The 26,998-nt window shown below is 50.2% G+C and overlaps 1 protein-coding gene and 1 long non-coding RNA gene across 9 annotated transcripts in view; both read left to right on the forward strand.

Annotated features, from left to right (window-relative positions):
* Positions 1-4,834: 4,834 nt before the first annotated feature.
* On the forward strand, positions 4,835-7,601 carry CEBPA (CCAAT enhancer binding protein alpha). Its single transcript, XM_056360881.1, has one exon. The coding sequence runs from the start codon at positions 5,010-5,012 to the stop codon at positions 5,985-5,987; it is 978 nt and encodes a 325-aa protein (XP_056216856.1). The 5' UTR covers positions 4,835-5,009; the 3' UTR covers positions 5,988-7,601.
* Positions 7,602-8,203: 602 nt separating this feature from the next.
* Positions 8,204-26,998, forward strand: part of LOC130159349 (uncharacterized) — a 30,201-nt gene continuing 11,406 nt past the window's right edge. For 6 of the 8 annotated variants that reach the window (XR_008825713.1, XR_008825710.1, XR_008825708.1 and 3 more), the window contains exons 1-3: positions 8,204-10,276; positions 12,529-12,659; positions 23,786-23,962. This is a non-coding gene — a long non-coding RNA (uncharacterized LOC130159349). Of the gene's footprint in view, positions 10,277-12,528; positions 12,660-21,828; positions 21,984-23,785; positions 23,963-26,998 lie in introns of those variants that run through there. The other 2 variants (XR_008825714.1, XR_008825715.1) reach the window with 2 other exon arrangements.

The following is a 26,998-nucleotide window of genomic DNA, read 5'->3' on the forward strand; positions in this document are numbered from 1 at the left end:
TCTAAGCTAAAAGAATAGAGAGAGAATGGAGGATTTGTGGATAGGCCAAATATTGAGCAAAGGAGTAATTTATGTATACAGTAGGAGAACTGTAAACATCATCCAGGGAAGTCTTAAGGCAAAAGTGATGGCCTAATGCTGCAAAAGAAAACAGTATGGTGAGAGGTGAGGAGCAATACTATCATGTGCTTTTTTTTTTTTTTTCTTTTTTTGGTGATATTTCAACTGTGTGTTCTTTGGAACAGAACTTAATCCTATATCTGAAAAGCATTTGGAATATTCTGGGCACCATGAATATGGTCAGTGAAATATGGTCCTAACTGTAAGAGAGGAACTATGTATGTAATGGCTTATTAACTATGCAAAAATTGTAAACAGATAAACCACTTAGAACTTCACAGACTGATTGCACATGATTACAGGTGACAAGCTGGAAACAGTTTGGGTTATGAGCACCATTTGAATGGAAGTGAGCAGTAATCAGGCAAATGGAAGTGAAAAGTTGCTCCCTGTCAGCTAGCTTGGTAATTGCAAAGCACTGAGCTCTCAGTAGAGGGGCCAGAAGTCAGCAGAGCACAAGGACAGCAAGGGTTGAGGACATGGTCAGAGAGACCCTGAAGACAAGGAGAATAATGTGAAAAGGGAAGAGGAAGATAGCATGGATTTGGGTTAGTTCACCTTGGAGCTGTAAACAAGTGTTTCTCCAAAGGAGGGAGGCTGTAATGTTAAGTAAATCATCTGTCATTGGACCAAACTGCAATTCAAAAATGGTAATCGGTCACCAGCTGCCTTTCCCAGCTGAAGGCAAGGTCCTTCTTGTCATACCACCCTGCATACTGGTATGCTGGTCTGCAAGGCTTTGACATGTGAAGCGTTTTCCTCTGAAAATTATCATGTGTGGCAGCCTTTATGTGCAGTATTATGTTTCCCCTCCCTGGGGCAGAAAACACAGGAGAGGGGACAAGATTTTGTTTTGTCACACCACAACAATTAAAACATTAGATTGCCAGATCTTTATTTGCATAGGAAACTACTGCTGCTCCATCCCTGCCTGCTCCCCAGGTGCACTCGGGGCACAGCACTACACCCAGCCTGAGGGTAATGTCCCCTTGTCACTCCCAGGACATGTCCTTTCTGCTCCACAGTGCCCATCCCTGCCCTAGCCAAATCTGTCTCCTTTCCCCCCACCCCTTCTGCAGGTGGGAGAGAGGAGCAGCTGGGACGTGCTGGCATTCACCCCAAGAAGTTTTACATGCCAACAGGACACTCTGGAGCTTTGTCAGTAGCAATGAAATGTTCTAGTTTAACGAGGTAGTAAAATAAACGTGTAATAGCACTCTGATTCTTAACAGGGCTGCCACATGCCATGTTCTGTACATAATTCTGAGCTGCTGGATCAGGGAGCAGAGCACTGTACTGCCCACGCGGCCTATAAAGCCAGCCTGGATCCTGTAGCCAGGTAACCTGTTTTGCAGCCCATGGGAGTCAAAGGCCTGAAAACAGCACAGGAGCCAAGTTCAGGTACAATGAACAGACTTCAGTGTTGTGGTGCAATTAAAAGCTCTTCATAGTCATAAAAATCACTTATTTAAAGCAGATAGATGCTCACGTTCCTCCACGATTCTGTTTTTCTATTCGGTTTCCTTCCCTACTAGCAGCAACCAGTGCAGCTGACTTTGTATAAATGACTTTTGGTGCTGTTTTGGATTGTGGAGTGCTTCCCCCGTCCTCCCCTAGCTCCCAGACAGCGAGATCTGCTTTGAGATGGAAGAATAGCACCCTCAAGAGTTGACAGCGCTGCTTCAGGGATCCATAGTATGCAACACACATCCTTCCTCTTGTAGTTAAATTAACTCCCTGACACATGTAACCGAAGCAATAAGAACAAAAGTGTTCTGTTGACATAAAATTTGAAATATTTGGTATCAGTCACAGTTGTTGTGAAGGTGCAAATACACACTTGGGCTCGTCTGAGGGAAGATCAGGTTCTGAACATTTTGCCTTCAAAGAAGGCAGGACAATAAAAAGACAAAGAATTGTTGTATTTGTCCTAGTCTGGGAACCTCATTTTATACAATATTAAAACAATTTGAACAGGAATTTCTGTTTTTGTGTAAAAAGAGATTATTTAAAAGTTCTTAACTTAGATAAAAGTGGTCTATGTAAAAAAAAAAAAATACTGAGCAAACCAGTCCTTAAATTGTGGGGACTTGTTCGTTAATTACAGTAATTAGGAATGGAATCTGATCCTAAACTTTCTGATTTACTTTGAATTTCTTTTAATATGTGGTTAGGCCTTAATGTCAGAATGATTATAAAATGTGAGAGCATTTTAAGAGTACAGAGGCGTAGGTATTGTTATTAAATGACAAAGTTATACGCTTCTGCTGTTTCATGCAGCACTGACCTTTTATTTTAAATGTCCATGGCCTATTCCTGTTTCTGCTGACTTCAGAGTCGGATAAAGCCTTTCAGAAGCTCCAAGTATAAACTGCTTACCAGCTACTATTGCAGATGATATTTCTCCCAGCAGGCAAAAAGTCCGTCTCTGGGTTTGTCCTTTTTCTGGGAGTTGGTTCACTTGAACAAGCAGAATTTGGGCAGTTGGGTGGAGCTGGGGACATTTTACTCTCCACTCTGAAGCATCCAAAACTTGCTCCTGTCACAGACTTGAGGCTTTTCCTCTGTATCGTGACTTTGTTCAGAGTTCTTACTAGTGTTTTGGTTGTTTAGACAGTGCTGCAGCTCCCCACGGGCCGCTGAAGCACCCCAGTGAGGCACTGCTGCTACTGTGAAGGCAACACATACTTTCAGAAAATACTGACTGTATATAAAAAGAATTTAGGAATGATTTTTTTTCCTGTTGATAGTGAAAAGTGTATTCTGTAGCCTGTAAATTAGTGTGTTTCTGTGCTGTAATCACAGAATCTGTTCTCCTGAGGGCATACTAGAGGGCAAAAGCCAACTGACTCTGTTGGCCTTGCTTTTTGGTGGCGGAACAGAGGTTCAGATGTGCAGTGTGTGGTACAAAAACATGGGTTCCTGGTACGTGGTAATTTTGTTTCCTGTTTGACTTTGTCAGTTACTTTTAATTGCAAGGAATCTGTCAGACCCTTTCTGAGCAAGGATTTTACTGTCACAAGCTTCTGTTTTACTGGAACATCCAGAACTAAGAATTGTAGCAGGTTGCGTTTGCCTTTTGGTGGGGGTTTTGGGTTTGGGTTTTTTTTTGTCTTTTTTTTTTTTTCTCCAGTCATCACTAGGATTGAATAATTTTCTCTGCAACTCTCCTCATAGCAGTTGTAAGCCCGCACCTGCTCCAGCGGCCTTGAGTTGTCCTTCCTCTGTGCCCAAAGGACCTTCTGGACCAGCAGAGCTGAATGCCCGCGGGGCTTCCCGAGGTGCACCCGGGAGGTGTGCAGGGGAGGACAGGCACATCTGCCCTGCAGCCTGCCGGGGGTGGCGGCAGGAGGAAACCGCGTCCTCACCCCTGCGGAGCCGCAGCTGAGACCGGGGCTCCCGCGGCGGCGGGGGCTGCGGCAGGACGGGGCCGGCTGCCCCGGGGGGGGGCAGACATGCGGCTCCTCTGCCCCGGCCCCGGGGCGGGAGCACCCACCGCCATCCCCAGGCCGCCAGGACACGGGGCCGGGAAGGCGACCGGCGTCTCCAGGGGGGTGGCCGCGGGCCGGGCACACGCCCGGGCTTCCCGGCTCCGGCGGGGAGCGGGACCCGGCTCACGCGGGTTTATCTCGGGTAAACGCCGGGAGTCGGTCCGCGCTCGACACGGGCCGAGCTTGCTGCGTGTGCGTTTTGGGAAATCCGTAATTACATCTACCTGCTTGAGTGGTGCGGGGCAGACCGCGCGGTTACCCCACCCTCCCGGCGAGCGGCGACCGCCGCGGGGCCGCTGGCCCGCAGGTGGCCCGGCCCGGGCTGTCCCGACGCGGAGGGCAGCCCCCCGGGCCTGACGGGCCGCCGCTCGCCGCGGAAGCAGGCAGGGAGGCCCCGACCGACCGCGCCGAGCCCAGCGGAGCCGGGGAGCCGTCGCTGCCCCCCCGAGCTCCCCGCCCCTGCCCGCCGGGCGCCATCCGCGGCCGGGTCCTAGCGCCGCCCGGGGCCGGCGCCGCGGGCCCCGCTGTGACCGGGCGGGCCCCGCCGGTGAAGCCGGGCTGCGGTGGGGCGCGGCGCAGCCCACCCCCCGCGCCCGCTCCGAGCCCGCCCGGCGACAGGGCGCTGCCGGCAGGTAAGCGCCGCCGGGGCAGCAGCGCCTTGGGTCCCGCAGGCGAACACGGCGGGGCGAGTGTTCCCGAGCGGCCAAGCGCTCGCAAGAACGCGCGGGCGACGGTGAACTTTGAGCCGCTCCCCGCGGCGCGGCCGAGGAGTCGCCGGGTCGGAGCGCTCGGCGCAGGGGCGGGCGGTGGAAATGTACCGGCCGCCTTTGGCCGCTCTGCCCCGCCGAGCGGCCCCGGGCAGGGAGGGCGCAAAGTCCCCGCGCTGTTTCCCCGGGCCTCTTATCAGCGCGGAGCCCCCGCGGCGGGCGAAGCCCAGCGCCCTGCGCCCGCCGAGCCCGGGGCGGCGGCGGGGGCCGGGCCGTGCGGGCCGCTGGCCCGGCGGCGGCTCCCGGGGGCGGGCGGCTCTGCCCTACCGGGGCGCTAAGACCCGGCTGCGCGGTGGTCAAAGGTTCCCAGCAGGAGGTTGGACACTAGAGGGCGATCCCCGGCCCTGCTGCGGGGGTGTATATATACGGCTCGCAGGACCGAGGCAACCCACTAGCAACAGGGCAGGCAGGCAGGCGGCGAGCGGGGCTCGGGCGGGCTGGGGCTGGGGCGGGGGACGGGCTCCGGGCGCGCCGTGCCGTGCCGTGCCGTGCCTGCAGCACCGTGCCGCGGTGCCGTTCGCCGCCGAGGGCCGTGGTGCCGCAGGCTTGGTAGAACCGCCGCTGCCGCCGCACCGTCCGAAACCTGGATTGCAGGAGCCCTTCACCATGTCCGGCAGACTGTAGGTGCTTCATGGAGCAAACCAACTTCTACGAGGTCGATTCCCGGCCCCCGATGAGCAGCAGCCAGCACCACCAGCTCCAGACTCCCCTGCCCGGCAGCGCCTACAGCTACAGAGAGGCTCCCTCGGCGGCGGCACCTGCTGCGGGCGGCGCGGAGCTCGGCGACATCTGCGAGAACGAGAACTCCATCGACATCAGCGCCTACATCGACCCCGCCGCCTTCAACGACGAGTTCCTGGCCGACCTCTTCCAGCACAGCAAGCAGCAGGAGAAAGCCAAGGCCATCCTGGCCGGGGATTTCGACTTCCACAGCATGCATGGGGCCGGCGCCGCCGCCTCGGCGCCGGGGCACCAGCAGCAGCACCACCAGCAGCCGCTCTTCGGCTGCGTAGCCGGCTACATGGACGGCAAGCTCGACCCCCTCTATGAGCGCATCGCCGCGCCCGGCTTGCGGCCGCTGGTGATTAAGCAGGAGCCCCGCGAGGAGGAGGAGGTCAAGTCGGCGGCCTTGTCGGCCCTCTACCCCCACCACGCTCCGCAGCAGCACCCGTCCCACCTGCAGTACCAGATCGCCCACTGCGCCCAGACCACCATGCACCTCCAGCCCGGGCACCCCACGCCTCCCCCCACGCCCGTGCCCAGCCCGCACCACCCGCACCACCCGCACCCCCCCGGCGGCCTGCCCGCCCCGGGCACCCTCAAGATGATGCCCGCGGACCACCGGAGCAAATCGAAAAAGACAGTGGACAAGAACAGCAACGAGTACCGGGTGCGCCGGGAGCGCAACAACATCGCGGTGCGCAAGAGCCGGGACAAGGCCAAGCAGCGCAACGTGGAGACGCAGCAGAAGGTGCTGGAGCTCACCACCGACAACGAGCGGCTGCGCAAGCGGGTGGAGCAGCTCACCCGGGAGTTGGAGACTCTGCGGGGCATCTTCAGGCAGCTGCCCGAGAGCTCGCTGGTGAAGGCCATGGGCAGCTGCGCCTAGCGCCGCGCCGGGACTGGCGGCGCCGCCCTCGCTCACCTATAGATACTATACGTACCAGAGCGCAGCGATCTCAGATTTCGGGGGGGCGGGGGGGAGGGGGTTGGGGGGTTTGTTTTGTTTGGGTTTTTTTTTTAACGATTAACGACCAATACCAGAAGCCAGGCAGCTGTAATATTAAAAGGTTTGTGCCTTAGGGATGACACGCGAAATAAGCTGAAACATGGTGGGTTTTGTAAGGTGAAAGGCGAGGGGAAAGAAGAAATTAAAAAGCCCACGTGTCTACACAGGGTAAATAACAATAATAATGACAGTAACGAAGCATGCATAGCAATCCAGATGTGCCTTAAAAACTGGCTGCAGGAGCTCTGGGGCTTTCTGTGCCCCCCAGCCTGGCAGGGTTTGAGGGAGAAGGGTGAGGGCTGGGGTGCCTGGGGGTGCCGGCCAGCCCCCCCCCCCCCCCCCCCCCCGGCCCCAGCTGGCCTGTGGTGCAGTAGGCAGGGGCAGCAGTGGCGAGGCCGGTGAGGAGCAGAGGGCTGAGGCCGAAAGACGCGCAGCACCAGACGCCTAGTTTGGAGCGCTGAGGTGCGGGACAGCTGCCGGACTGCTACCAGGACTGTCCCAGCCTGGCTGGGCTGCCTCTGCCAAGCCCTGTCCCCTGCATCGGCTGGGAGTGGGGCAGAGGCCACCGCTGCTGCGTGGCCAATGGACAGCCTGGGACTGATGGAACAGCAGCTTGCAGGGGAGCACGGTGAGCTCCCTCCATCAAAAGGAAGAGCAGCAGCGTCTTGTACTGTATGTCACAACGTGGCGAAGCACAAGTGAATAAATACCTATTGATGCGGGTATTTACTATGAACTTTCAGTGTATTTTGCTTTATTCCAGGACATTTAGCTCCTCTCCAAGTCTCTGTCTGTCCAAGCTGTGCCTCATGTAATGTGAAAGCCTTTCCGTGTATACTAGCTACACTTTATTTTTATTGTATTACTTAGATCTTTGCCATCACACGACTTTCTTACCTGGTGACAGAGACTATGCCCTTGTGCTGCAATGTTATTTTATTATTTGGATGGGTGGGTGAGTGTGAGTGTGTGTTGCCACCTTCATGTTGTCCTGGGCCGGCTGCTGCCTCCCGACCCCCAGGCAGGGGTGCCTGGAGGGGAGTGCGGGGCTGCAGGACGCCTGCGGTAGGGCGAGGAGGCTCGTCCCTGGTGCTGCAGCACCTTTGGACTCTGGAGCTTCTCGCAGGGTGAGAGAGAAAAATAAACAAACAAACAGGCCCCTTTCCAGGGAGCGCTGGTAGCCGTGCAGAATGTTTCTTCCTCATGTCGTAGCTGCACAAGAATTTGTCCGGTTAGAAATAGTCACGACGGGAGAAAACAAGGCGGAGACATGAAGCTGTCCGAAAGCGTGACAGTGGGAGCACAGTGCTGGGGGCGTGTGTATGCATGTGCTGTGTGCGTATGCGGGGTGTGTGTATGGGTATGTATACATGTATGTATATGCACACATTGGTGAGTTTTTTTGAATTTTGGGGCGGGGGGGAAAGACCGCATATAAAGTTTGTCAGAAGTCCTGGTTATGTTCATAAATAAACAGCATATATTCTACCATAACCATCGGCCTCTCTGTGCGTTTCCAGTTCTTGTTCTGTAGCAGGAGCACACAAGCCCTCGTCTTCCTCGGGACACTGCTCCCCGCCAGCGCCCGTGTGCCCGGCCAGCACTGGGGACCAAAACGCCTTCGTGCAGCGCAAGTCCCTCGCTTTCGCCCCACAGAAATAAATACACGGTTGCCTTTAAGAGCACGGCAATTTCCTAAATACTTGTGGTGTCAGATGTGGGCCGGTGAGTCACGCTCTGCTTGCCCTTGCACCGCCACGGCTGAGCCGGGGGCTCCTCCTGCCGCCCCCCACCCCCGCCAGGGAAGGCGCCGGGCGGGACGAGGACACGCAGCCCACCGTACGCGGGCCCCTCCGGCCCCGCCAGCCCGCCGGGGGTCTCCCGCGGGGCGCAGGGGACGCGCCGCCACCCGGGGCACGGCGGGGGGGGGGGGGGGGGGGGGGGGGGGCGAGGGGCGGCCGCGGGCAGGGCCAGGCCCCGCTGGCTCGTCAGCGCCGCCGCTGCCCGGCCCTTCCCGCTGCCCGGCCCTTCCCGGCGAGGCACGCCCCGGGCCCCTCCCGCCCCCGCCCGGCCGGGTCCGGCCCGGAGGCGTCGCCCCGGAGCGCTCCGGTGTCGGCGGGACGAGGGGCACGGCGCGGGTTCGGGGGCACCGCCGGCGGCTCCGGCCGGGCTCCCCGCGGGGACAGCGGCCGTTGCAGCTCCCAGCGCTGCGCCCAGCAGCTGCCGCCGGCCCCGCCGCGGGCTCCCGCCCCGCCCCGCCCCGCCCCGCTCGAGGCCGCCGGCGCGCGGGGGGCGCCGGCGCGGGAAGGAGCGGCCGTGAGGGGCGGGGGGGCGGCTCCGGCCGGGCCGTCACCTCCCAGAGCTGCCCCGTGGCGGCGGCCGGCCCTGAGGTGAAGTAACGACCGGCCCGGCCTGCGGGGCAGCGCCCGGGGGCTGTGAGGGGAGCTCCGCGGGGCCCCCCGGTCGCCGCCCGTCCGCTCCTCCCCGGGGCTTCGGGCTCGGGCGCTGCCTGCCGGCGGGTCGGCGGCGGCTCTGGGCCGCGCCTCGGGCGAGTGAGGGGAGGCCGCGCCGGGTCCAGTCCCCTTCAGCAGCCACCTGCGTCCCGTTCCCCGGGGAGGGCGATCCACCCGGGATAACCGAGCTCCCCAGCGCTCGCTGCCACCGTGGCATGTCCAGCGTGGCACACCGACGGCAGGGACTGAACGCCCCGGTAGGGTGAACATCTGACACCCAGGCCCATAGCCGGGCCGTACCCCTGCATGGCGGCCCAAGGCGCCTCAGCCCTGGCAGGTGCAGCCTGGCCGCCCCACTCGGCCTCCGGGCCGGCCCCTGCCCCGCTGCAGGCCGCTGGGTGCTGGGCGGGGCCGGGGGGGTCTGCCGCTACCTGGGGAGTTCGTGTGGCTCTGCTGGGCGGGGGGGAAGGATAAGACTGCTCCTCCAAAACCCACCGCCATACTCGGCTTGCGAGCGCTCTCTGCTCGGATGGGTCAAGATGAGCGCAGGTCAGGATTAAGTCTTTAATTCTTCGGCTGGGTGTAAATCGGGGGATTCAGAGCTGGTAATTTTCCAAGGGAAGAGTTAAATTGTAGTGGTGTCCAGTTAAAATAATGACTTTTACTTGTGCTTCCTTCCTCCCCCAGCCCTGCAGAGCTGTACTCCTGTCGGGTATGATGTGCCTTACTGAGTAATGCCGTCCAACGTGTAAAGTGGGGAAACGCTGTTATCGTTTGAGCAAAGATTATTGCAGGGTATATGTGGGAGGGACTGTAATCTAGTGGTTAGGGCATGGGAATACAATCCTGGTCGTTTGAGTTATGTTCTGAACTGTGACTCACCGTGTGTGTTTGTGGTTTCAGCAAATCATTTATGGCCTCAGACAAAGCAGATTTTTCCATTAATTTAAATGAATTGTAGATTAAACAGGTCTTCGGTGGCAGAAGAATCAACCATTCTATGATTCAAAATTAAGATCACCTATCTACCACATAGGTGTTTCAGTAGTTATATAAACACAGCGTGCCCTGGAATATTACAAAGGGTAAATTATTGATAGCAGGAAAGTGTTTAGAGACACTTGCCTTAAACACAGTGCCAAAGCGAGCTGTGTTCCCTAATCCTAACCTTAACTGTAGGCTGAGCCTTCGACAAGGCCCCCAACCGCGGCCTAGACAAAAAAGTTCTCACAGCACGGTGCTCTTTGCAGCCAGTGTTTTGCTTTGGCAGTCCCCCTCTCAGCCCTCTGCAGCTGCAGTTCTGTGTTTTCTCTTCCTCTCAACCCGAACCCTTACCCTGGCACACCGGCTGAGCCTTTAGCAAGTCCCTAAGTCATTGCCCAGGTGAAAAGTTCTCACAGCAGCATGTTCAGGGATGTTTGCCTGAACACCAGGGTCAAAGCGAGCAGTACCGCAATGCTCCAGTCTCATGTGTGATCCCGTGCCTTGCCTGTTTCAGCAGCATTTAGGCATGCATTATAAACGCTGGGTGGTGGAAAGGATTTTTATGCACTGTCTGCTCCAAATATCACAGGACAGCTGGAGCTGGAAGGGACTTTGGGGATCATCCGTCTAGTCCATCACACTCATGTGAAAACAGCTGCCGCGGTCCACGCTGCTGCAGAAGAAGATGGCAGGCGGAGGCTGTGCTGCTGCAGCGTGCCGCAGGTGCAGCAGGTAAGTGTGGCAGGACTGTGGGCAGGGGTTGGCCTCACATGTGGCATTCCCACTCATCTCACCGCACACACGCACCCTGCACCAAGACTATTTATCCTGGCTTGGGCAAGGGCTTGAGCAGCTCCAGCGCTGGGCGGGGTGCTGTGGGTGTGTATATACTCAGCGGCATTTGTCTTCACGACCGCGGGGTGGCTTTTTGAAAGTTTCCCACCAAGCCTGTTCCTTTTATATGCAGTGTTGCTGCGATGCTGCCAGCCTCTGCCCATCCTGCCACACAAATGTGGCTGTGCAGGCCTTCCTTCTCCACCCCTCACCCTCGCCAGTCCCAGACGTGGGGCTGGGGACACAGAGAGGGTGAGACGTGGGGGTGGGCAGTGACTGAGAGGCCGAGCGAGTAGTCACATGTTGGGGAGGAAGGGAGTAGTTGTCTGCTAGCACTGTGTACAGAGTTGAGAGATTGCTCACCACCATAGCAAAGTCCTGCAGCAGGTTGGGGGTGGCGGAGGAGTTTCTCAAGTGATTTCCACCCCTACCCCCCACCCCGACGGGCAAATTACCCCTGAGGAACTTGCCTCATCTACCTGCTTCAGGGGGTCGGAGGATAGGAATGGTTTTTGGAGTGCTCCACACAGATTTCCGCATAAAGGGGGGGAGTGGAAGATGCTTTGTGGTTAGGAGAAAGCAGGTGCTTCTCAGTGCTTTGCACTTACTGGTTTGAAATTACTGGTTGAATTGGGTTTGACCCAATTCAGTGGTGAAAAGAATGGCAAATGTGTAACTGAGTAAAGGGTGAAGGAACAGGCCCACTGCCCTCTCTTGGTGTAATGGCTTAAGTAAAAAATAATGGTTTATACATGGACATGTCTGGTTCTGGGCATCTCTTTCTTCCCTTGAAGAAATCTGTGTTTATACAAGTGAAATCACATACGAACACAAACCTTGCATGGAAATGTCTGTGCTTTAGAGTGATTTGCTCTGTCACATCTGAAGTGACTGCATTTTAAAGCCGAGACAACACTTAGTAGTAATAAGCATATCACAAGGAACTTTGGAAGAATGAAAAAATCCATTCAGGTAATTCTTTCCAGCCCATATTATATATCTTTTTTTTTTTTTAATGGTAGCACTTAGGATCTTGGAGTTAGGCTATGGATCCAAAGAGAGAAAGTGTGTTCATAGTTTATCAACCACCTGTATATCCAGAGTAACCCAGTTCTGTGTAGGTAGCCTGAAACAAAGTTCAACCATTCAGAATACAGATTTTTTTTATGTCATTTCCATTATCAGGTTTCTCCTCAAGCCATTCTGGCGGGCTAAAGGCAGTGGTTGCCTGCCAAGTCCTTTGCTAGAGACTTCCACAAGCTCTCTTTCTGTACAGGAGCAATGGGCTCATGTCTTAAAGGCTGTAAGTAGGAAGGAATCCTCACCAAAGGGAATCCAATTCATTTACTCTAAATATTTAAGTGCAATTTTCTTAGTTTAACACCATCCTGTTTTACTTCAGTATTGCAACTTGCTTCTGAAATTAATAGTTAACCATGGGGAAAGACAGGTCTGGCAGAATGAAAATCAGGCATTATATTATCCCATGACTCACATACATGCAGAGAACCAAACAAGTGTCAGCCAATGGCTTTGAGCCCAAAATATGTCAAAGAGGAGATGTGTATCTTCATTTATATTAAGGAGATAGAAAGCTTATTGCCGTTCCCATTAAGCACGTTGGAGTTCTGCCACTGACTTTGGTGGGAACCGGACTGGGCCCATGTGGTGGAAGCTGGCTATGGTTACCTGCACTGACTGTATTTTCTGTGCAGCAGGGCAACTTATATTTTAACAACAGTTCCTAGTCAACAGAGAGATTCAAGACCTCCCCTATTTTACGCATTACTCCTTCCTTTATTACTTTGCTGACTTGACTTTTCCTTTGACGTGTGAGGATGCTCAGTAGCAGGCAGCAATGGGCGCTTTTCTGAGTGCAGCTTCACCGAGAGACGGTAGCAAGTGACTGTAGAGAGGGATTAGCACAGCACCTTCTGTGAGCAGGGTTTTGTGATTTTGAATTATTTACATTTAAAAGAACCACATTTAGGTATTAACCCCACTTTAGGCATTCAAACCACTTTGGCAAAATCCCATTGGAGTCAGGAAAGTCTTGGCTGAATTAATGCCTCAAAATGTTTCAGAACTTTCTTGAATGCTGTGGAACTTTTTTTACCTCGGTTTTCTCACTCTGCGTATTCCCTCCACAGCTTCTAATGCATCTGGCTGTAGACCTGCCTCGAGAACTAAATAAATCTTGGGCTGGTGATATGTACTGGATCCATCACGTGATTTGTACTGAAATCCCTCAGGGAGAGGAGAACGATGCGAACGAATACCAGTAAGTACACCCAAATCAGCAACTGTGAGATCAGGGCTGAATGCCAAACCTGCTGTTGGTCACTAAGTGTCACGTATTCTAGCTTTTATTTACAAGCTTATAGTCATCTCTGTCACATATACATTTTACTTTCATTATGTTGTCATTTATGTCATTTATTAGGGTCTAATTTGCTTTGGTGGAACCAAGTTCAGTTTGGTGGACTGGGAATGTATATTCATTAACTTTTTAGAAGTTATTTTCACATTTTTATTGACATGCCAGTTCAGTTAAAACCCTGATGACAGAGTCAGGCTGAAATGAGTGTCTGTTGTTGATTCATAATTGTGCAAATTAGCATTTAGGCTTCTCATAAAATAATATAAAATGTGGAAGGCTATGTGCCAGTGCTGCTTGCTTCATTCCAGTCAGCAACCCTCCTGTGTTTACTGGAACTCATGTTAAATATCAAAAGAATGGGATTGCCAGAGTTTTCATACCAAAAATTTCTTGACCTATCTTATTATTGGTTACAGAATTGGCTTATTCCAATTGTTTCTGGAGGCGAGGGGGGTTGCTATTGACTGCAACAAAAGTAGGATTTAATTCCCTAGACTGCAGTTTTAAGAATAGTACTGTATTACTTAGCTTGCTAAGTGAGGAATGTATATAATAGCTCTTATTGGCAACATTTATTTGAAAAAGTCAGTATGTGATTACCACATGAAAGCATCAAGTTCTGATTTTAAGTGAACATGTAGGTAATGTAAATAAATAAAGCTCTAGGTATACTGCTTTATGTTTGCATTGTGAGCAATAACATCCGCAAATATCACATCAAGAATTCTGAGTTGATAAAACTAATTTAAAGGCATCATTTGCTAAGGCAAATTCCAAGTGGATATTTCATGAGACCCATAACAATATAATGGTCATCATATAATATGTGAAGAATGTCATTCATATTTTAAATTTAGCTCACATAATTTATTTTGTACTTTGGTTACCAAGTGGTGTGGGAAATCTGATTTTTTTTAGCTGTCAGTAATGTAACTGTAACTTTTATTAGCTGATTTGTGTATGGATGAGTTCCTTAGAATTTTAAACACTGACAGATGTTTCTTGACGTGACTGGTGTTGGTCATGACTTTTGTTCAGTAGCTGGATATATTTCTCAGTGTTAGGTCAGTGACCTGGATTATCCCTGCAAGAGTGCATGAGCAACCCGCTGAGAGAGTTTTCATGTATTCATTTAATCACGTGAAATTGTCTCTTTTCCTTTCAGTAGCCAATAGGAGAAAAATTCAGGGCTCAGCTGAACTGTCTATATTTTTGAATTTGTATTTCACGCTTGTAACTGAGCAAACTTCTGTGCAAGATGCCTGCTCCGTGCCCGGTATGAATTACAGGTGTCTTTTTATTGGTTTCACTGGGCATTACTGGTTGACTCGGAGGGAGCTTCCTGGAAGGACACCAAGCGGTGTCTACCTTTCCTTTCTTGAATAAGCTGCTGATAGAAAGTTTACATATTGATGCAGCTGCTCATCCCTTTGCAAACCATGCTGCTGATGGTGATAGAAGCTCAGCTGGTGTCCTAGCTCTGCTTGTTTGTGCTGCCGTGGCCAGTGTGCTCTGGACTAGCTGAGGGAACAGGCCGGAGCCAATGAGCACAGCAGCCCTCTAATATGAGTCTAGCAATGCCGTCTCCAGGGCTGCCACGTGTGTGAAACGTATCTGAACAAGAGCAGCTTTACCTTTGTCAGCATGGTGCTGTAGCACAGGTGATTGCAGGCCAGCTACGGGCATCCACCAGTGAGCAGGAGCATAAACAAGGTCATCGGAGGCAAGCAGGGACATAATTTGGAAGAAAATGCGATACTGAGGGAAAGTTAAAGAGAGAAGAACAAAGGCTGCAGTTAGGATGTAGAAGTGAAGATATTTTGGAGTTTGATTCTGCCAGTGGCAAAATTTGCATTGAGTTTAACTGAACTGAGAGCAAATGTTCAAGGAGAGGAATCCAGGAAAAGGAGAGGGCCTGAGAGAGAACAAGCTGTCTGACATCTGCTCTTGGAGGGCCTAGCGCTTGAAATGGTATCCAGCCACAGCCTGGGCATGTGTGTGTGCTTGGCGATGCAGGCAGGGTGTAGGTGTGCTGTGGCTACTTTATTTTTTTAGCTTTCATGCTATATAACATAATCTGTTTATTTAGAAAAGCATATTTTTTTTTCCCCAGTCAGAGTCATTTCCCATGAAAAGCAAAGTGCTCTTGCTGGAGGACTGCTGGGTTTTGTGAAATATGAGAACAATGAGGAAAGTTTCAGAAAATTTTCAAGCGTAGGGGAATCCTTCCCTGCATTTCGTCCATCACAAGTGCCCCACCCGTAACTCCAGTGTGATGGGAGAGCAGGGTAAAGGAACAATTCAAGTTTGGGGTGTGTGTATAACCTGGACACCCGTTGATAATGTACAATATGAAATATATCCTCCCACTGGAGGAGGAAACACAAGAATGCAAGTTAAATTGGCTAGCGGCTATCATATTAGCGTGTAACACAAAACTGGGAAATAAGCTTTTATGGAAGATTTGTCAGAGTGTGCTGGTCGTCGTAGGGCTTAAAATGCAAAAGTTACTGTCTGATATTTCCATTTGACAGTGGCAAATGTGCCCCATAAGCAACTGTGAATCCCAGTGACAGCATTTGTGTGGCTGTGTGTGTATGGTACAGCTACTTGGTATATATTGTTGCTGCAGTTCATACAAAAATTTTTCTTAAATGCTGAACATCTGGCACATGGTTAAATCTCGCACATAGAAATTAAATTGTTGTTTACATATGCATACTTCCAAGTTTTCAGGGAAATTTTGCATTCTGATTAAAATGCAGGTCAAAGGATCAAAAGATTTTCAAGCCAAATTATGTTTTCTGGGGATCAAAATGTATAGGCTGTACTAGAGTTCTTTTTAAAATGAGCTTTATAGATTTCATATGTGACTGCTTTAGTAGAGTCTATAATCTGTTGGCAGTTATGACTTCGGGACCTTTGCAATTTCACTAATTTTATGTGCTAATAAATGGCTCTTAGGCAGCTCCTTCTTCCCAGCCAAAACAATAATGCTGACTGAAGAATCAGGAGACTTAAAAGGGGGCGGGGAGGGGGGGGGGGGGAGCTAAAAAAGCATTAGTTCTTAGGAGGTCAGGGAAACATTGTTTGACTTGAGAACTGCGATCAAATCGTAAATTGGGCATACTGCTGAGTATCGTCTTGCATACCAGAACAGAGCTGATGTACATGAATTGGCCACTGCAAATCTACCTGCGTTGCTGTACATACTTGCCCAAGGGCGTTGAGCCTCCAGGATGGATGGGCAGCATTCACTCAGTTCGTGTATGTGGATGACAAGATACACCTGTGTGAGGGAAGTCAGTCTGATACTTCCAAGGCAGTTCTCGTTTAGAGATGTACTGGAGTCACTGGCAGTCGAGGATGGGTGTGTGTGCCAGACACCATCCAGAGGCATAGAAGAGGGTAACAAGCCCAGACTACCTTAACTGCGAAAGAGTGACTCAGCTATTTCTGCAGAGTTTTGAGTTTCAGCAGAATATTTTTTCCACTATGCTGACAGCTTTTCCACCCACGTATTGCATATGTGGCTTTGTGCCACAGAGGTATTTTAGGATTATAAAGCCTAGTGTAAATTTTTAAAGTTACGTATGAAAAACGGTGCCTTCTGGATTTTAAAATGTATAGATTGTGGGTAGAGTGTAGGGAGTAGGGGGTGTCTTTGAAAAAGCCAGGGCTCGGGGGAAATAGATCTCCATCTATCATTTACCTGGTTTCATTTATTCCACCAGAACCTAGTCAATGATGTTTTCAGACAACTTGTATCAACAGAAATGGAATTACTCTGAAATCCCCGTGATGTTTTGGCATTGTATTTATCATGGGGCAGAGTTAGTTGTTCTCATACCTGGTATATACTATTCTTTCCTTGATCCTGTTTCTGTAAGGCATTCCCAAACAATCCTGCAGGGAAAATAAAGAGAGATATGCAGGGAATTAAACCTAATAAAATAAAAAGGTTTCTTAATCTGTCAAGTGTATTGCAATATTCAGTGAGTTACTATACTCAGCTGAAGATTAAATTGGATGGAGTGTGCTTGTAATATTATTCCTGCACATTGAGCCATTACATGTGAATACCTCCAGTCTGCTTTGAGCAAGTCATTTGTCAGTTCTTTATGCAAGACTGTAACCCTTGCTGTCACTCTGTGACTGCTGCATGAATCAGGAACGGGAGGACGGATCGAGGAGGACAGTTAGGCACTGGGGTTGTGCTTGGTCATTTATGTCTTTAAGCAACCCGGCTGTGGAATCCAAAGGTTTGCTCTATTGCCACTTTTCTTTTAATGCCACAAATGCTGATACAGCAGCAAAAGCCTCTGTCAAGGGCCTCACCACATCATGGGACTGGAGAAGAAAAAAAAAGCAGAAATCCAGGGAAGTAATGTTAGTGACCAGTAACCACCACTCTATGGCAGATGACTTTTGTAAAGCAGGCAGGGCTATGGCTTCTTTTGACTCTGTCAGCTGAAGGAGCAGTAATTCATTTGTGATGTCCGCAGCACTCCTCAGCTTTTTTTGGTGTTTGGATTTTGGGGTTTGAGATTGTGTTTTGGTTTGGTCATTTATAAAGTTACTTCCAAAGAAAAGATATAATACAAAATGACAGCATATATTAAGCATAAAAGCATCAGTGTCCTCTGGGAGCTGTTGGAGAAGAAAGCACAGAGCCACTGAAATGCAACCCCATCAGCTGTCAGAAGTGCCCACCGGCAGGTCAGCAAATCTTTGTGATCATTGCTGGACAGATCTGAGAGAACCAAAAGGACAAGTGACTTTTGTCCCTGGCTAGCAGGAAGACGCCAACCCGGGAAACAAGCTCACCCTTTGTTTCACCCTCAGGCTGCAAACGGACCAGGAAATAAGTCCTCCCAACACATTGCGCTGGATGCTGATCATATTTTTCCTGTGTCACAGAACTTGGTTCCTCCCTTGTTTCATACAGTAGTGTTAAAAGAAAGGGGAACAGTCCTGCTCCATAGCTCGAGCCCAAGCTTGGCACAGTTTATCACTCTAGGCTGAGTTTGGAGATTTGTGAGGCTGAAATTCAAAGTGAAACTCAGTGGATGTGAGTGCCATGGGAACCAGAGCAAGCAGGAGGTTTGCATGGATCCCCTTAGGGTTGGAGCTGTCGAGTTTCATATGGTGCTAAAAAAAAAATAATACAGCGTCTCTGGAAAAAAAATCTGTCTGTGACTTGAGGCAACTGTGGGCACCTTCAGCCAGCACCTGATTCACTAGCAAACAGTTACCTACAAGGCATTTCAGCTGGCAGACACTTGTCCTAGGCGCCGTAGGCCGTAAGGGCTGTTTTCAGTTTAATCTATTTTTAATGTGGCGCCTTATTCTAAACTGCTGAGTTCTCACATTCCCGAGCTGTCATGGTAATAGGATTGTGCAGTCTTACGGGCTAAAGTTTTCCACCCCAAGTGCCAAAAGTTAGGCTCCTAAATCCATATTCAGATTCCTTAATGTGACTGATGAGTCCCACAGGAGTTGGTAGGAACTGGACATGGTCTGCACCTTGGAAAACAAGCCAGGCCATTAAGTGGATCAACAAAGCCTGGCTGCAGGCACCCAGATTTTCAGATGTGGGCCACCATATGAATGGATTGAGCCCAGACTACAAACATGTATCCCCAAAGGTCAGAAAGGTTCAAGTGCAGGCTTCTTTGTTCAGCCCCACTCTACCTGTTTGAGATGAAACTTCATAGTGTGGTGACCGTGTGAACTATTATGCAATGCACAGGGCGGCTTTGAAGGGCAGGTTTAAAAGCAGCCATTCTCCTTCCTAGTGTGGCTGCCTTTTTATCCGGAATGGCTACTACCAATGTCAGTATGAAGGAGGGAGGCAAGGCTAATGAAAGTGTGAATTCTGTTGGGGATTTGGAAAGGGAGCGCATTCAAAATCATAGCAAGTGGCAGAGAGCAACAGCGTGCCTATCTTTTTCATTGACTTCCTGTCTGTGCTACTTCTCTATCCGTGATCTAACACTGCATATTTTTACTTCACTACCTTCTTCTGCTATTTCTATTTGTAGCACCCTGCTAGACTTGTATCCAAGCCAATCCAAAATTCTTCTGAAACTCCCTGTGCTAGCAGCAACATGAAAGCAGAACTCTGCAGTGGCTACAGCAGCTATGGTAGGGTTTAACTAGAGTTAAGAGTAGTGTCAGTCACTTCAGCCTTTTGAGTTATACTGAAAATGGAAATGCCATCTGCCAAGAGAAACAGCTTGCAAAAAATTGTGTTGTTGCCTTTTTTCATCGCAGGCCTAACAATGCTGTATGTGGAGTTATCAGCCAACACTTGAAACTGATGCACTTTTATTGGTTTATTTTATATAGAAAGTTTTTATTATTATTATTATTGCAAGATAACACATAAGGCCATGACAGCACAATGCATTTTCACCCAGATGAGGCAGAATTAACTTAGTACGCTTTAAAGAGTGTTTTACTGCAGTATGAAAGTGTAGAGTTGTTTTTTTCTCTCCTATTTCCTGCAAAGGCGGGGAAAGCGATTTTCAAAGTATCCTGTCCTACCAGAAGACAAAAACATAGAAAAGCCAAAGCAAATTCCCATAGAACATGCCCATTCACTAGCCGAAAGACCTATAAAGCTTCAGTGAACTACATCCTTTCATCCAAAGAGTGCGGATGAAATGAAAGACCCTTGTGCTAATAGTGCTGCCCAGGCACCCCGGTCCTCTAAGCCGTAAGAGAAGCGCTGCTTGTGGGCCGGGGTGTGCGAGGCTCGGTACAGGGCACAGCTACCGAACAGGGGGTGCTGCTGTCTCTCAAGAGAGCCTCAAGGGCCAGACCCTGGAGCCAAAAGCAGTGTGGACAGGGAGGAGTCAGCAGGCCAGGCTGCTGGGAGGGACTGAGGAGGCTGTAGCCCAGGTGAGCGTGTGCTGCCAGGGACTGCAGCAGAAGTGCTGCACAATGGCATAGCCCTTCCTTCCCCCTCAGTCTCCCTGCTCGCAACAGGGCTATGTCCAGACCTAACGCAGACGTGTGAGACATCTCTCTCCCAACCAGAGGGCATGTTTGATGTCTAGAGGACAGTCTGAAAGTACAGGCGTTTCAGAAATCTTCTTCCACCCTTACATCCCTGCCATCCCATCAGAGCACAGAAACCTCACTCAGGAGTTCTTGCTTCAGTCCTGTAAGGATTCTGATGGCATACTCCTCCCCAAGGACGGTGCCAGCAACACCTTGGAAGTAAGAGAGTAGTGCTCCTTCCTTCTGGCTGGTGTCTGTCTTCTAAGTCACTGTCTTTTATTTTAGAGCATTCACTGAGGAAGTGGGAGACCTGGGTTCAATGCGTTCCTCAATCTGAGGGTGCTTGTCTCTCACTTCCCATGAGACTGTCTAACTGCTGGCTGATCAGCTATTCCGGGTAAAGCTCTTCAGAGTGAAACCGTGCTTTCCACTAATGGGATGTTTGCTCTCCCCGGCCCACTGTCAGTGAGCAGCTTCTGTTTTAGAGTGAAGTGATCAGTAATTCATGGTGTGAAGAGCCTCAGGCTGCGTTTGGTGTTCTCAGAGCTGGTTTGCAAGACCCCATGCCTTAAGGCATCCAGAGAAGGGGTGCCTCGTCTCTGGATGCCTGTGGAGGATAAAGTGCATCTCCAAGGAGATGCTATTCTGGTCAGGTGTGGAAGCAGAAAACTTGAATGTGAACCAAGGAGAGACCACAGAGTGCAGGTGGCTGAGAGTGATGTCTGTGACTCTGCAATTCAGTAGCCGAGTTCAGTTGAAGTCTAGTTGTATGCACTCAAGTCCTTTATTGGCAGTAACTCGTTAAAACCCAGCTCTGTATCTGGCTTCTTCATGTGGACAGATCCTGACGGATCTTTACTGCTGCTTTGATAAACATTTCCAAGGTTTATTAAATGTGCTCTGTGACGTGCTTTTGTGGAGATGGTAATTTGACAGTCATCACGTGAGAAACAAAGAGTTTGCCATCTGACCTGGCAAGACTTTTTTTTCTCCTTACTATTAATTAAATTGAGGTTATTGCAAAATTTTATTATGATGGTTGTGATTTGTCCTGTGATAACGCTGGGGCTAATACTGAGGCATGCAAAGCACCTTCCATGCTGGTGACGTTAGTGGGAGGTGCAGCTGAGCAGCACCTCTGGTGTCAGCTCTCAAAACAAAGTTTCAGGGCCAATTCCTGCTAGCCCTATTCAGGCACCTTACCCCGGAGCGGGTTCTTCTAGTTCTGAGGGGATGGTTTCACAAGTAGGAAGACGTAGCTGGGGGGGAGGAAGGGGGCAACTGCTTGGCCACAATAGTGTCATATAACATGCCCTGGCAGGAGATCTTAACTGACCACAGCTTTGCCCTGCTTGGTGAGACTGTGACCATTCATGGGAAAGTAGATCGGCAATAATAGATTGTTAGAGCACAGTGAGAAAAGATAGGAGGGAAAGGCAGCAGGGCTGAAGCTGAAATCATCTGCAAAAACCAGGTGCTGGTCATGGCTGAGATGAGGAAGAAGGAAACGAAGCTTTTCTGGGGATGGGACAGGAGGTGGCTGTAGCCTGTCTGGGATGGATGTGTGCGGTTTTTGGCAGCTTAACCTGTTTCCAGTCCATGGTCAGACCCAGCCCAGAGCCCTTGAGTATCAGAGGCTCTCACTTATTCTTCAGCGCTCTCTAAAATGTGACTTTGCACATATACTGATAGGGGTAGTTTGAGGAGGATAGCTGGGTATGAGATTGGTTAGAAGTCATCCCCTGGCACTAGCTCTTGACATCTTCCCCTTCTCTGTCAGAGACTTGAATGCTTCACCGCTCGGAGTTAACAGCTTCACAAGAGATTCAATAATATTTATTTTTACCCGAATCCTTCGAAGTCTGAGGGACTGGAGACAGCATCAGTTTGAGATGAGCAGCCAAGAAAAGTAAATCATCCTCGGGTCAGGGTGAACTCTCATTTGAAGAGGCCACAGATGGCAGAGATGTTCATGAATCAGCAGTTTCACAGACCTCTGCCCATTCAGAGAGCAATGTGTGTAAACAGGCATGAAAACAGCACAGAGCCACAGAGCTTTCCAGATCCTTCCTGTTCCCTTTGTGCTGCTGAGGGGGGCCTCCATGGAGGAGCCACAGAGAAGGAGAGGGCTGAGGTGCTGGGCACTGAGCTAGTCCCAAGAATGGTCATCTGACACCCTCTGCTGCAGCTGTGCAAGAGCCAGAGAACAGGGTGATGGTGAGACACTGTTCCCTATGTCCCTGTTCACCTGACAGCACACCCAGGTGTGCTCTTCAGTAAAGGAGACAGCTGCCGACAAGCCTGGTGTCTGAGATAAAGGTAGGGAAGGAAGGGTTAGGTGAGGGCACGAGCTGTTGCACCATTGCGCTGCTGCAGGTGCAGAACAGCTCACGTACATCTGGGTTACATGGAGCAGGCCTGCCCCACCAGGCAGCTGCTCTCGGCAGCTGGTGGGTGCGTGGAGGTGAGGAAGAGGGATGCAGCAAGCTGTGCTGACATGATCCTGCTCTGTGATACGTGCATTGGATCCGTGTGCATATGAGTCTGGGACATCAGCAACCCATCAGGGTGCTGATTTCCTTACTGTAGTCCTGCCCTGTGGTCTGGTTCCCTGCTTGTAGGATTGTCTGTCCTTCCCTGCTGTGTGAGGGAAATGGGACCAGCAGCAGAGACAGCAATATCTGTAGAGCATTGGATGAGATGGAGCTAGGAGAAAGGGGTGTCTGCACAAATCCGGAGTGGCCGTGCCCGTAGCAAGCGGAGGTTACATACAGCTGTCCCCAGCCTGCGGACAGGAAGTTCTCCAGTGCAAAGGTATCCTCTCAGGCTCTCAGCAGACTCAAGCATCCTTGCCTTGATTTTTTTATTATTTTTTTTTTCTATCACAGTTAAAAGAGCTCTTCAGAAGTCACTGTATAATTCCATGGCTTTGTGAATGTCTGCAGGCCCAGGGTGTGTTCCTGGATAGAGTGTGCCTTAGCCTGCAGAAACCCCCAGAACTCCTGCTGAGCTGGCATGGGGGGATTCTTCCTGCCCCTCTTTGATGTTTGCCAAACATTATGCCTGCAGAGTGCAACACCAGAGTGCTGTGCGGAGGACCCCTGCCTTGTTTCGCTTGTGTTGTGCATTCTAGGATCTGCTGGCTAGGAGGGCTCCCAAAAAGATGTGGCATCGCTTCCATTCCTGCCTGAATGTAAGCCTGGGGGCTGCTTCTGCTGTAGGATGACATGTCTGTGGGGAGAGCTGGCCAAGCCAGAGACTGTGCCTGAATTGTTTGTGAGACTTTTATAGACTGTCTATCTGGGATGAAACACAGAGCCCAGATCTTCAAAACACTGTGGGATGGCAGCTATGGGACTCCCATTAAAGTTACTAGGGGCATCACATGACTGAAAACTGTGACACTAGTGTGTTTCTGCAGAGGAATAGCTGGTGCTGGGGTTACCGAGGCAAAGGGAGGTAGAGGGAAATGAATTCTGCCGTGCCTGCAGAAGCAACACATCACACAAAATGTCAGCTGTGGGGCTTGTGTTTTTTTTATAAGGAGCAATTATAGTGGGTATCACAGGAGGTGTTCAAGGAACACATGAGACACTGGGATTTATTGTCAGCAAATGAGGTGCTTCAAATTCATTGTGAAGCTGGAGAACATTTCACCTAACTCTGTAAAGAAGTTGAGGGAGTTAAGTGGAGTAAATTGGATGAATATGGCTGTGGAGTTAGAGCATCTGGTTGCCTTCCACCTTTCCAGAGAAGAGAAAAGTTTCTCAGAGCATGTCTTCACAAGACATAGAGCATCGGGAGTGAGCACCGTCACAGAGTGGAAAGTTGCCCACCAGGCAAAGGCCAGTGATTGTATCATAGACAGGGAAATGGAGTCAGTCTGGTCACGGTGCTTTCTGTAGCTCTTGAAGACAGTGATGGATGAAGACTCAGCGTAGACAGACTGCTTTTTTCTTACTCTTTTGATATCTTTCAGGCTTTAACATGAACTAACTACTATTATCCTAATTTTACAGCTGGGGACAGACAGGTTACGTGACATGCTCAAGATCACATGAGCAGTCTGTGTCAGAGTGAGAAACTGCACCTGGATCTCTCCATTGTGAGGCTGTTGCTCTTGGCACTGCATCCTCCTGACTGTAAACAACACATCCAGATTGACTTTGCCTGTGTCCTTTCTATGCCTACAAATGGTAAGTTTTCTAAACAAATCAAAGAAACAAAAAAGTCACTCCTCCAATATGTATGTCCAATCCTTCTGCACACTGTGGCATGATGTACCTTAGAGGAGTCTGCAATTAACACAAGTAATTACCCCTTGCTGCAGAGACTCTTAGACATCACTGGCTAAGAATCTAGATGAAACTTTCACCTTGTTTACTGAGTGCCCGATGTGCAATTCAGAATGGATTTGGGTGGTATCTGCAGGATAAATTAACTTACAACCAAGATGAATACTGCATACTCCTTGGTGCCATTGTCACAATTTGGTCACCACTGGAGGTTTAATACCGGTAGAGAGAAGTCAGGGAAATAATTAGGTAGGAAAAGTAGTCATCAGCTATTGCAGAGGGGTTCCTTGTGGTTGTCAGAGTTTGCCTCCTACACTCAAAAAAGGTTTAATATAAAGGCTGACAAAGGAGTGGGTATCCATAGTTTGTTGGGACACGCGCAGGTTCTAGGTGTGTTCTTGGTCTTCAGCTTCATTGAAGATCAGCAGGAGTGGGATTTTCCAAAGTGCCCAGGGAACCGTTGGTCATGGATCCCAAGGCACAAGAGACTCGGGGCACGCCTGACAGTCCCGTTCAAAGCAGCGCAGGTACTGAAAGCCCAGCTTCCAGTGGAAGAGCCTATCCCTTTGACTCCAGTTCGCAAACCTACCACTGACTTCTGCTGCTCCAGATGTGTGCTGTGGGCTGCTGCTTTTAACCTGGCAGTGTTGCCAGAGGCACTGGGCACCTGGCGCTTTGTGACACAAAGAACAGCCATTAATTGAAACTCATCAAGCAAACAGCCACTTCTGGTTGCTGTGGCTCTGTTTTCAGCTCTTCAGCTCTAAAGTGAGGCTGACAATTTTTTGCTGATTTCTCAGACCTCCAATTGAGTTTTGTTAATTAATATTTGTGAAGTACTTAGGTGTTTTCAGGTTTATGGTGATCCAGAGTAGTATTATTACTGTTGGTATTATTAAGACTAATAATACTGCTAATAACCTTAGTGAGCCTGGCAAAATTCAATTTGACTAAAATCCTTGCCACAGATGAAAAAAAATAACTCCAGTGATGTGAGGGGGTACGTGACTCAGTTACCAGTAACTGCTGTTTACAAGGGGCAGGAAGAGTGTATTTGCTCAAATGAAAAAAGGTCAAGGCAGAGGCCCATTTGCTGTTTGTTAATAAGTAATCTAAAGTGCAACACAGCTTTACTGTAACAAATCAGCCTGGCTTAGTTTTGCTTCCATCACCACTATTTTCAATCCAGTTCTGGACTAAAATACCAATTCAAAAATAGTACACATTCTCATAGATTTTCAACATCTCCAAATCTATGCAGAGGATTTGTAACCAGGGAACAACCGCAACAACAACAAAAAAATCTCCTTTCCATATTTTTGCCAGTGTTTGTCTCAGGACACTGTAGGCAACCAACGCTGAAATATCAGATAGGGCATTATTTATCTCCTGGGAAATTCTCCTTTAGGCTCAGACCTGTGTGTCTTCCGTGTGGAATTGTGCCAGTCAAGAGCTGAGGTGTAGCCGGCTTGCTTACAGCCACCCCACCAAGTTACTGATGTAACTTACAAAACCACCTACGTCATCTCCGAATCTGGCTCAGATTCAACAGTTAAAATTCAAACGTGGGTGCTAGAGAACATCCTTCTTCCAAGTGACTGAGCATATGTGCACTTTATGCATTGCAACCCCTGCCCTATCACTGTCTTTTGCAAAAAAAAAAAAAAAAAGAAAAAGAAAAAGAAAAAAAAAGTCATTTTCTAAGCAGCACTTGTCTTTAGCCACCGAGCAGTATTCTGGAAAAGGGCTGGAGTCTGTCCTTTGTGGTTCATCTACTGGCTGCAGGTAGGATTCACTAGAAAAAGTTTTGCCATTAATAAGCCACTTAAAGTACTTATCAAAAAATCAATAGTTGTGCCAGCTGCCAGCTCACCACAGCTTCTCATTTGTAACCCTTGGTATTCATGTCCTTCAACTGTACTGGCCCGAGGCACACATCTAGCCCCCAAAACAGGGAATGTGACGTGCACAGTGCTAGAGCAGGCATAGCCAAAGCGCAGACACATGGCACTGTTGGTGTGCACCCACAGTGCCGGTTTGTTGTAGCAGAGACACACACACACACACAGAGTCACCTTTGGAAACAGAAACCATGCAGATTGCAAACTTAAATTCCTAGCTTCCTGAAATGCAATTTTGAAAGGCAATGATCCTTTAACAAACCAACCACCCCTGCTCCGGCGGTCCCAACTGCCTGTTAACCCAGGGGGAGGGAAGGAGGTTGGTGAGAAAGGTTTTGCTTGCCGGAGCAGGTCATGTTTGGCTGCGGGCTCAGAGCATCTTTCCAGTGCCTGGGCCTTAACAAAAAGTCTTCTTGAGCCCTGTCGTCCTAGAGGGCACCGGGGCCTGCCTCCATCCAAGGCAGGGCCACGCGAGCAGGGAAGGGGAGGAATGGCCGCCTACAGAGCTGCCCCTCTGGCACCGGGCAGGAGACAGTGAGCGCAGCAGATGCTGATGTGAGGAAACAGTAGAGTATACAGGGAAGAACACACATAGGAGCTGTTGTAGGGTCTTGGTAGTGGCATGGAAAGAGGATTCATGCAACTGAGTGCTCACACATGTCAGGAGGCAGCACCAGTGGCTGCGAGCTGCCAGGAAAGGGGTCTCTTGGATGCCCCAGAGCCCTCATGTTTACCTTGCTGTTCTGTGTTATTGACACAAGAAAGGGAGGAGGGGAGTGGAGGACACATGGTGTCCTGGGGAAGCAGGCATGGCTGGTGCTGCCCCCTGTGTCTGTACCTGCATGGTGGGCTGCAGCTGGGTGGCTGGCCAGCGGGGCTGTTCAGAGATCCCTGAACTGACCTGGTGTGTGCGGGATGTTCATCCCAGAGCGCCTGGTGTGGGCAGCAGGGAGTACAGGGGAATTGACGCTCACTTTTAGGAAATCTGTCTGAGCTGGGGATGTCTTGAAGCATAAGCAAGGTTAAGAGGATGGTA

This window comes from Falco biarmicus, chromosome 15, assembly GCF_023638135.1.
Source record: "Falco biarmicus isolate bFalBia1 chromosome 15, bFalBia1.pri, whole genome shotgun sequence".
NCBI classification, from domain to species: Eukaryota; Metazoa; Chordata; class Aves; order Falconiformes; family Falconidae; genus Falco; species Falco biarmicus.